Source organism: Juglans microcarpa x Juglans regia, chromosome 3D (assembly GCF_004785595.1).
Source record: "Juglans microcarpa x Juglans regia isolate MS1-56 chromosome 3D, Jm3101_v1.0, whole genome shotgun sequence".
NCBI classification, from domain to species: Eukaryota; Viridiplantae; Streptophyta; class Magnoliopsida; order Fagales; family Juglandaceae; genus Juglans; species Juglans microcarpa x Juglans regia.
In genome coordinates this window covers 34,340,927-34,352,057 of record NC_054598.1, presented here as the reverse complement: position 1 = coordinate 34,352,057, position 11,131 = coordinate 34,340,927, and the positions used below count along the sequence as shown (strand labels likewise).

General features: G+C 35.9%; 1 protein-coding gene across 1 annotated transcript; it reads left to right on the top strand.

Moving 5' to 3' along the window:
• Positions 1 to 5,346: 5,346 nt before the first annotated feature.
• LOC121256641 lies at positions 5,347 to 7,860 on the top strand. The gene is made up of 3 exons (XM_041157482.1): positions 5,347 to 6,562; positions 7,231 to 7,459; positions 7,550 to 7,860. Exons 1-3 carry the CDS (start codon positions 5,670 to 5,672, stop codon positions 7,730 to 7,732), a joined length of 1,305 nt encoding a protein of 434 aa, XP_041013416.1. The 5' UTR covers positions 5,347 to 5,669; the 3' UTR covers positions 7,733 to 7,860.
• The last annotated feature ends 3,271 nt before the right edge of the window (positions 7,861 to 11,131 follow it).

The window sequence follows — 11,131 nt, the reverse complement described above, 5'->3', positions numbered from 1 at the left end:
ATATTATTACTAAAGTATAATATAGTATTATATATATTATATAATATAGTATATAGTATATTAAAACCGGACCGAACCAGACTGAAATCGGTAAAACCAAAAGTACCAGTTTAGGGGGTAACCGGTACAGAATCGGTTTTTGAAAATGCAAAAGAGGTGCATACCGGTTCGATCCCAAATTTTATCTCAAATCGGACCAAACCGGACCGGTTACACCCCTAGTTATCACAATAGGCACCCAGTCCTCTGATACCCACTCTCACAACACTAGCAAGGCTTGTGCCCTATCCGAACACAAGTTCACTCATCTCTCACGATTTCGATTTGATTAGGAGTTTATACTCGAGGAGAGCTCATCCTATACATGTTTCTCAGTCAAGGTAAGTGTTCTCTCCGATTATCCTCATCCATCTCCTATTTCTAGGGCTCGACGAACACCCATTTGGGATTTTTTTCTAAGATTTGGTTTGCATTGTGATTTGGGGCTTGGAGGCTTAATGTCTAGGACGTGAAGAAGTGTAGTCACTGGAGTGGATCAGATTTGTCAATGTATTTAGGATGGAGGTCGGTGGGTTTCTGTATTATGTATTTCATTTTTTTTTTATCGACCGCTATTTGACACATACTCACACGCATATGTCAAAGGTATAAATGTGCATGATTGTGGTAAGTCCAGAAGGAGATGTAGTAATGTTAAGTTTTGGGTTTGTATCACGGCATCTCTATATCTTTACTTTATGTCTACCTGGATGTATTCTTTCAGATGAGGTTCAAGGAACATGCAAAAAGAAAGATGAGCTTGCGGGATTCCTCAAGTGGGGGGGAACCACAGATGGAAACTACACGTGCTGAGAATGCTCCTTCCCTTCCATCTGAGACATCGAGATCCACCACCTCATACGAACGCTTTACTTCACTTAAAGCAAAAGTTGCTTATAGGAATAATTTCTCTCATAAACTTGTGTTAAGTGAGAGAGAGGTGAGTATAAATGATTTTCCTTTAGTTGACTTTGAAATCATTCGTCGCATCTTTGTAGAGTGACATTGGGAAAAACTGACACACCCTTCACCACACTCTGTGTGTCGAGGTGGTGCGTGAGTTTTATTCCAATATTACTCACTTTAATATGGATGATCATAATATCACCTCCACAATTAGAGGAATTAGGATTGAAATCTCTCCAGCCATTCTTAGATAGCTCTATGACTTACCAAAAGTGGATGCATCAATGTATCCATACAAGGGCATGGGGGCACCAACTAAGGTAAGCATGTGCAACCTTTTTGTTGGGCCTCAAGGTCCATAGTGGAACCCCAAACTGCATCGACTTCCACTTCATGTTATGCTCCCTCAATATCTTCTGTTGGCCAAGATGGTTCTGACCAATTTGTGGCCTATTAGTTGCTACACTGAGCTTTCCCTAGAGCATGCCCATTTCATGTATGCATCGGTCACTAGAGTCTCCATAGACTTCCTTAGGCATATCATTGATATCATTTGTCGCTCCCATGTTGAGAAGGAGCTGATCTTGCCTTTTGGAGGCGTAATCACAAAACTGGCAATGATAGCCAAAGCTCCCCTTAGGGAAAATGAACCAACAATGAAGATAGTTGATTCGATATCAGCTCTCACTGTGATTAAGTCAGAGGCAGTTCTGACGAAGAAATGATCCCGCACCACTAAATCTGTTTCTTCTCCTCTTGAGCCAACTGTTCCCATCTCACAAGTGTTGGAACAAATCAATCTTTTGTTTCAAAAGATTGATAACCTTGATGCCAAGTGGGAAGCGAGTCTGTCTAAGCTGCAACAACAAATTGTTGCAGTACGCTCTGATGACATACAAACAAATGATAGATTGGTCCAGCTATCCTTGGATGTGGAGCAAGTGCTAGAAAGTGTGATGGACTTGGATGCAGAGTAGCAACCCTTTGTCAAATTGCTAACAAAAATGGGGTGTAAGAGTCAGGGGGAGTAGCAATGGAGTAGTAGCATAGTAAGGGTGAGCAGCAACATCATGGAGCAGCAGTGGAGCAGCAACATATTTTTTTTTTTTTTTTTGAAAAATTTACATGTTCTTGCTATTTGATTTGATATTTGTCAGTGACAATTCTATTTATTTTGGCATGTAAATAAACAATAGTTTAAACTTGATGGCTGATGGATGCTAGAACAAAACTTCAAATTAGTGTTAAAGTGTGTCTAACATCTTTTTTTGTGAAGACAAGTTTTAATCAATGTTCTATGTTATTTTCTTTATACTGAGATGTTCTACATGAGATCTTGGCTACTGGATGTTTTGTTTCAAGTATATGCTACATTTATCAAACTGATTTTTGTCACCAATTTGCCAAATGGAGATTGTAAATGCAAGATTTTGGTTAGGACTAGGTGACTAAATGGATAAAAATTGTTTAACGTTTGTGTAACTTGGATGAATGTAAAATATCTTGATTTTATCTATAAAAATTTGAAGCATATCTATAAATTATTAGATAATGTTTTAGATAAGTCAAGAGTCTATGTATCCGAATGATAAGGAGTCTGTTATTATCCTGTGAAGAATTTGAATGGAAATTACATCTGTTGAGAAGACTTAGCGCCACGTGTCAACAGACGCGTTAGCAGAGTTTTTCGCAGCAAAGTCCTTCCGTTAGCAGAGTCCTACTATAGATTAAATTTCTATCATACTCATTTTATCAGCAGAGTCCTACTGTAGATCAAATACTGATCATAATATTTATGATTGAGACTCTGAATGGAAGATTACTTTTTGATGATTATTCTCAGGATTTGGGGAGATTGAAAAGTTATCAAAGTGCTTAGGTTTGAGAAAATTCTCTTGAGAATTTTCTAGTTCCTTGTTCCTCATTTTCTCATTAAGTGCGTGCTTACTCCATGTTGGAGATTGACTGATCGAGTTTAGCCGCTGAAATTCCAATAGAGAAGTCAATATTTGAAAATCGTCAGAGGTTCTGGCTGCTACTGCGGTAGACACAAACGGGTCATTTGTTGGGTCAAGTAAGAGAGTCAATTAACAAAGGTTTTGTAATTGAGAATTACTTGTAACTAATCTTCAAATAATAAAATTGACTTTTCTGAGTTTGGCTACCCTGTATGGTTTTACCTTTGAGGAGTTCTTCAAAAGGTCGTAACCAAATTTGGTATAATGCACTTTATTTACTTTATGTATTTGATTGATTATCATATTATTTCATTATTGATCACTAACCAATTTGTTGATTGAATTGGTAGAACGTGGTAATACAATACAAGAGTACTTGGATAATTTCACTATTAGAGTAGTCGGGAGAGTAATAACTGCCCATTTCTAAGTAAGAGGATCTCAACGACAAAGACAACAAGAAAGTATATAGCATGAAGACTAAGGCAAAAAGGAATTTCCATCGGACTAGTTCGATAAGAATTTGGCGAGGTAACTGTAAAGGGTTTTTTTTCCCTTATCAACCCTTAAAGCAAGTCCATGAGGGGCCATTGTGGAAATAAGTCAGAGAGCCAGACTAAGCCCAACCGAGGCTTACAAGCCTTCTCTGAAGGAGTCAGTGGGTCTTTGTAGAGTACTCAGCCCATGAGCAAAATCCACCCCCGAGGTAATCCATGCACAGAGAAAGTGAACGGTTTAATAGAGAACGCTTCTAGATAAAGTGTGTCAGGAAGCCACGCCACATTAATGACGTTACTCCCCGGACTAGGATTCTGACTAATTGAACCGTGGAAAGGACATGGGCCCCTCAAAGATAGGGATGAGCTGTCCCTACCAGAAATCTAATATAAGAGTCAATCCTCAAGTACGAAAAAGGCTCTCTAATCTTTCTAAATTTAAGCACAAACTAGTAAGGAGATATATTGACTTTGGTATTGGAGACTCCTTAGCCACCACCAATGCCCCCCATTATTCGTATTTGCTTAAGTGTGCATGTGAAAGCTCGAAAACTTGAGTTGTTAAAACCCGACCTAAAAACGTTCGAAACACGAGCTTAACAATGTTCATCTCTTGTAAGTGTATTTTGCTTTAAAACAATATAATACAATTTAAAATCAGTTTCCTTCTGACCAACACATAAAACACTACTACGGACTTGCGGAAATTTCCAAGGGGGGGGTCAGCAAATGATTTCACTCAACAATTATTGGCCCTACTTTGGTTTTCTTTCTTTTCCCACTCTACAATCTTATCCCAGAATTAATAGCAAAACGTCCTTTCCAGATAAAAGGCAGATTAATAGAGACTAATCCATGAAAATCTAAATAATCTTCTTTATTTATAACTTACATATTTATGGTTTGAAAAAAAATTCGATTCAGATCGATTTCAATGCATATTTTGATTTACTCGCTGAAATAATTCAACAAACAGATCATTCAAAATTATTCAAACCAATTCAAAATAATGTTTAATTTTAAAATGGAAAATATGATAAAACTGAACATGTTATATTAAGATAATTAACAATTTCATTCTTGTGTTGAGCATTAATGATACCAAAATTTAAAAGATAAACTATATATAGATATCTTTATTTTATCTGGTTAAAGAGAAAAAAAAAAAAAAGGATAGAATGGTTATTTTATATTAAATATATGTGACTACAAACAAAATACTGCAATTATCATGACTTTTTAATTTAAGGCATATTTATCATCTTGGTAAATAAAAATATTTAAAATTCTGATAAAATATTTTTGGTACAATCTTCTGAAAGTTATTTAAATTCAAATTAAATTATTATCGAAGATGATAAATAATTCACCTTTTATATTCGTAAATAAAAATTTTAAATATTTAAATTTTATCTTACATATTTTAATAAAAAATTTCACAAGTTTTAAATTCAAACTTTTTCTTCTATTTTATATAATCATTACAATTTTTTTAAATTCTCATATAAAATATAATAAACGATTTAATTTTTTTAAATTTTAAAATAAAAATTATATTATAATAATATTTTATTTAATTTTTAATAAAATATTTTATTTCATTTCAGCCGAATTGCATTTAAGAGATGAAAAATACAATTGTCATTTAATTTATGCTAAATATTTATTATTCAATGCTTTTTGTCAAATCCATAGTAGAAAAGGTGATAATTTAGGAGCTGTAGCGGCACGTGCAGGCCTGCCACACACTAAAGCGAAAAGCGGGGGAATCCAGATCCGACGACCACAACAAACCTTTCGTCGTTTGGACCGGGAAATCCCAAATCCAATCCAACGGCTATACACGCTCCCGAAAATCCCACCCTGTAGATCCCCATCCAACGGTCCATGTTGAACCTGCCTCCCTCTACCCATTACTCAACTATATATCGGTAGGAAAACCAGGTCCTAACTTCCATTTTCACTCTCCCTCGAGACTCTGATCTTTCTATATCTGTGTGTGTGTGTCTCTCTCTCTCTCCCTCCCTCTCTGAAAGTTACTGACTGCACATATTCAGTTGCTCTGCTAGAGTGCGCCACCGGGATTGAAACTGTATTATCGTGTGCCGCTTTCCCTGAGATGTCGCCGGCGCCATCTGGAACGACCTTGGTGATAAGAATCTCGAGGTATAGGAGGGGCCACTAGGGATAAGAAAGAGAAAAAAGAATTGCTATCGGACGGCGGGGATCGAAGGGACGAATCTTCTCGGGACCCACTTTGAGGAGAGGAATGGACGGCCAGAAGAGCCAGGCGAAGCTCACGAGAACACAGTCCTCACTGCTCCGGTCCTCTCCGACCATCCGATCGTCCATTCAAAGTCTCTCTTCGGTCACCGAGGAGGACGCCATCGCACCCTACCAAGAAGACGAGGAGGAGGAGAAGTTGAAGAAACCCAGGAAATCCGGTTCTACCCCCAGAGCCGGGTCGACCCGGTTCGTCAACCCGTTCCTCGCCATGGCCTCGTTCTCTTTCTTCACAATCTTGTCGTTTTTGTTCTTCCTCTACTTGTTTTACCTGAGAAAGGAAGAGATATACACTTCTGAGAACCTCCTCTTGGCTCTGATTTTCATCGCGGTGACGCTCTTCTTCGCGTCCAAGAACAAGGGTCTGATCCACCAGACCATACTGGTCCTCAAACACTCGTGGGACGAAAACGCGAAGAGACTTGGGCTATCGAGGACCAACTCGAAGCCGGTCCAGTGGTTCATCGGCGACCCGAGCGTCCAGAAAGCGACAAGGAACAAGAAGATCATACGGGAAGGCGTGGAGTTCTACAGCAATGGCGACTTCTACGAGGGGGAGTTCCACAAGGGTAGGTGTAATGGAAGTGGGGTGTACAATTATTTCGTGAATGGGAGGTACGAGGGGGACTGGATCGACGGGAAGTACGATGGGTACGGGATTGAGAGCTGGGCAAGAGGAAGCAGGTACAAGGGGCAGTATAGGCAGGGCCTGAGGCATGGCTACGGGGTTTACAGATTCTATACTGGGGACTCTTATGCAGGGGAATGGTTCAATGGGCAGAGCCATGGGGTCGGAGTCCAAACCTGCTCCGATGGGAGCTGCTATATCGGGGAGTTCAAGTGTGCGGTCAAGCACGGTCTCGGCTGCTACCACTTCAGGTGAATTCCTAAATCTAATTTCAGGTTTCTGGGAGTCCTTTGTTTTTCTAAATATATGCGAAATTACTGAATTTGATTTCATTTTTGCTCAATTTTTGGTTTTTTGTGATTGATAGTTTTTGACGTTATCTTCGTGGGAGTTACCATATTTGAAGCGTTTCATGATTAATAGAACAGTGAAATTCTGATTGGTTTCTTCGATGTCCGTTTTTATGAAAGATCGGATCTTTTAATTGATTTGTGTTGGTAATCATGGTTGTCTCGAGGATATGAATACGTCCAATGGGTTATTTTCCCCGAATTTGGCTCATGGTTCTTGGGTTTGGAAACGACCTGATAGATCTGACTACTATGGAAATATATGCCCGGCATTGACTTTGAATCGATGTTTTTTTTGAAATTTATGGTCTTTTTTTTTTAGCTTTTGAAAGTTTCAATCTTTTGAACTATTGGGGTAACCGCGAGCTCGGTTTTACTCCTCTTTTTCATCATGCGTTAAGGTTGCTTGAGATTGATACGTAATTTTGCATTGGTGCTGAACTGGTCGGCAACAAAAATAAAAAAATCGATCCATCAATTTTCCTTTTTGTTCTCTGAACTTTGATGTTGTTACTACTACGACTGTCCTTTTGATTTTCTTTTTAACAGTGAATGTGATTGTGTTGCAGAAACGGAGATAGATATGCGGGAGAATATTTTGGGGACAAAATTCATGGATTTGGGGTTTATCACTTTGCAAATGGTCACTGTTACGAGGGGTCGTGGCATGAAGGTCGTAAACAAGGCTATGGAATGTATACCTTCCGAAGTGCAGAGACAAGATGTGGTGAATGGGATGCCGGTTCCCTTAAGCACCCTCTTCCCCAACTAACCGATGCAGTCCTTCGAGCTGTTCAGGTACTACTCATTGCTATTGACATCCCAACTCACTCTTGTTCATTCCTAATAAAGCAAACTTTTAACTTTTTTTGTTTCATGAAATTGCAGGCTGCTAGAAAAACAGCAGAGAATGCTATTAACCTTACCCGAGTGGATGAGCAGGTGAACAAGGCAGTCATGGCTGCAAATAGAGCAGCCACAGCTGCTAGAGTTGCTGCTGTGAAAGCTGTTCAGAACCGAATGGATGGGAAATTTTGCGACACTAATGTCTCTGAGTATGGCTTTGATTGAGAAGTGTAAATTTCACTAATTGTTAACGTTTGGGATGTCAGTTGTAACCCCAGTGAGCAAAAGCTCATCGGAGGTTGAGGGAGAGAGTATGTTTGAGGTTTTCTCTATCACACTGCAACTTGTATATATCCCCCCCACCCCCCATGTAAATCAATGGAAGATGAGTTTTGAAGATCAAATGCTTCTTTCTACTTGGGTATTGTTTTCTTCTCTTTTTCGAGTGTACTAAATTGAGTGGTTTCTTGTGGGGCATCTCATGCATGAAGCTCCATTATTGTGTTTGAAACTGCAACGATGAATCGTAGGTACTAGGTATATTGCCAGCTTGTCTAGCATCATCATAACGATCCAGGACGACAACACGAGAGCCTTATCTGAATATATTTTGCGCCTTTGATCACCATGTACCATAGGATTGAAGGAAAAAATAAATAAATTATTAGTAAACCAGTATTTTTAAACACGTATTGAAATAGATCAATAAAAAAAGTACTGACATTTTTTTTATACATACAGTAGATCTCGTAGCATGTGGCGTGTTGACATTATCCTTGCAAGTAAATTTTTTTATTTTAAAAAGTGAAATGCTTTTGTGATTGTATCGAAGTTAACGTGTTTGATGTGAATTATTATATTGTAAAATTATTTTTATTATAAAAAATTTAATATTTAATTTTATAAAATCTTTTTATTACGGTAAAACATTTTAGAAAGGGCAACTACCAATCCATGACACCATCCTAATGTATAGGCTGGCTACATTTGGTCCTAACTTCAAGCACAGAGGATCTTAGTTTGTGATATGTAGCCAAATGCCTATCCTAGTGCTTGCTTTTACTATTTCTGTACCAAGAACCCCTTCACGAGGTCCCAATCCATGCCCATGCAGGAGCTGTCGACATGAGCAACATGAGAAGGCAACCATACACCTCCAACATAAAGTCAAAATAGCTACCACTAAAACCGATATCTTAAATTTTTTTTTGATCCCAAAAGGATATTTCCCAACTTTATCACCATGTTTTAGTGTTTTTTCCCAACACAATATACGAGTCGCGTAATACTTCTTCAAGCAAGTCCTATCATATTTACTATACATGCATATCTTCATCATAATGCGATGTTGGGTTAATTATATTTTGTATCTATTTCTATTCTATACTAGATACTATTACAAATCTATACTTTAAAGGATATATCCTTCTATTTGACTTTGAGTATGTGTGTGTATATATATATATATATATATATTATATAGGACGGCTAATAGATACTATCTATAACAATAATCCTAATTGGCAAACTACCTAATTGATATAGTTTATATCGATGCCAAGTTTACATTAAACCAATGTCTCGTTCATTTTTATAAAACTTTTTATCTCATCTCATCTCATCTAATTATTACAAATTTTTTAAATTTTTATATAAAATAAAATAAACAATTCAACTTTTTCAAATCTCAAAATAAAAATAATATTAAAAATAATATTTTATAATAATATTTTATTTAATTTTTAATTTTATTTCAATTCATTTCGTCTCGAAAAAAACAAACGCTCACTAAAGCTAAGAAGCCATGTGCCTTCTTCGCGCAAGATATGTTTGAGATCGATTTGCCATTATTTTTACCCATAGCACATGAAAATGACGGTGGTGGGTGGGGCTAGTTTCTTGGTAAAAGGAAAAAATATATATATATATATATATATATTTATATATATATTCTACTTTCATGCACGCTGGATGCACAAGCTGTGTTTTGTCCATTTAAAAAGCCGAAAGGAAAAAAGGATCTTTTTTTTGTCCCTTTTTCTTTTGCTTTCTGTTTTAAGATGTCAAAGCCTATGTAAGATTCATTGATTTTTTTTGCTAGTTCTATTTATTTCAATTTTGGTAAACACCAAGACTCAAATTAGCCTTCTCCTCTAGTTTAAACTTCCAAGTTCCAACCACTCCACGTGGACAAAAGCCAACAAAAGATCATGGTGTGGAGGGAGGTGGTTTAATTTTGAGGGATTGTACGTACAATGAGATGGCTTCTTCTGCTATCTTTCTTGACTGAAAGTTCTCCATATGGGTTTGGTTCAAATGTCCCAAAAAAGGTGTTAATGCTACCTCAGCCCTGACGAAATCGGCCTGTTCTGTTCAACTTCTTAGTCTAATTATAAAATTGACCGATTCCAGAGAGAGAGTGAGAGAGATTGATTCAGATGGTGTTCTTGTCTTCAATATATATATATATAATATTTATATATATAGGCATTTGTTTCTTATTTGGAAACTGGATCTGATCAAATTTCTTGGGGTAATCCCAAGGAGTATTTGCTAGGAAACAGACCACTACTCGTTAAATAAGAACTGACACAAGAAGGAAGCAATAGGCCAAGTTTTTATTCACTTCTTCTTTGGCTGGTAATTATTTTTAAATAAATTAGACTTAACTTTAAATAATTGATTTTAAAAAAGTGCTATAAATATAAAAACAATTTATAAAAATAAATTTATAAATTAAATTGACTTTATATGATATATTAATAGATCTAATATATCATATCAAACTCGATTTTATTTATTAAATTATTTATTATATTTTATAAAAACTTAATAATATTATAATAATTATATGATGTAAAATAAGATAAAATATAATAATTTAATTTTATGTAATAAATCAGCCCTAAATATTTACAAAGCTAGTTGAAAACAGGCTAAATTAGATATATATATCAAAACATATTAAATTTTTGTTTCCACATTTTTTAAGGAAAAAAAACCGTGGAGAGTAATGGGGAACGGAAGCATGTCTGGTTCATGCATTTATTATTCCTTATCACCAAACATTTTCTGGTCTCTTAGTCCCATCAATGTCTTTAATATTTTTTTTTTCTTCTAATGCATTTTGTGTGAGCATAAATATTCATAACCTGTACCACCAAAACTGGATTTGTCCAACGGTCGTTTCATTATTTCTTTTGTAAAAGGATATTTGGTGTCGTTATTGCATATATTACACCATTAAAATTAACAAACTCTAAAATTATATAAATGAAAACTATATATGTTAATATTTTCTGGGATATAAGAAACAAATATAACGATATTTTTATTTTTGGCCACATATCTATTTAGAATTTTATATTACAAATTTTCTAGATGACAACACGTATTATGTTGTCGAGTTTTGTCGCGTCAAGTTAATACTCGTTTGGATAGTGAGATAAGATAGTTTTAGATAAGTTAAATAAAATGTTGTTAGAATATTATTTTTTAATAATATTATTATTGTTTTGATATTTGAAAAAATTGAATTATTTATTATATTTTATATGAAAATTTAATAAAATTATAATGATGAGATGAAATAAGATGAGATGGATTGAGAATGTTTATGTATCT

What these genes read in the sequence shown, in the direction of transcription:
- LOC121256641 (XM_041157482.1), top strand. Translation starts at nt 5,670, where the DNA reads ATGGACGGCCAGAAGAGCCAGGCGAAGCTCACGAGAACACAGTCCTCA. An exon ending in CTCGGCTGCTACCACTTCAG is followed by an intron (nt 6,563 to 7,230) that starts GTGAATTCCTAA and finishes ATTGTGTTGCAG; the next exon opens with AAACGGAGATAGATATGCGG. An exon ending in CAGTCCTTCGAGCTGTTCAG is followed by an intron (nt 7,460 to 7,549) that starts GTACTACTCATT and finishes ATGAAATTGCAG; the next exon opens with GCTGCTAGAAAAACAGCAGA.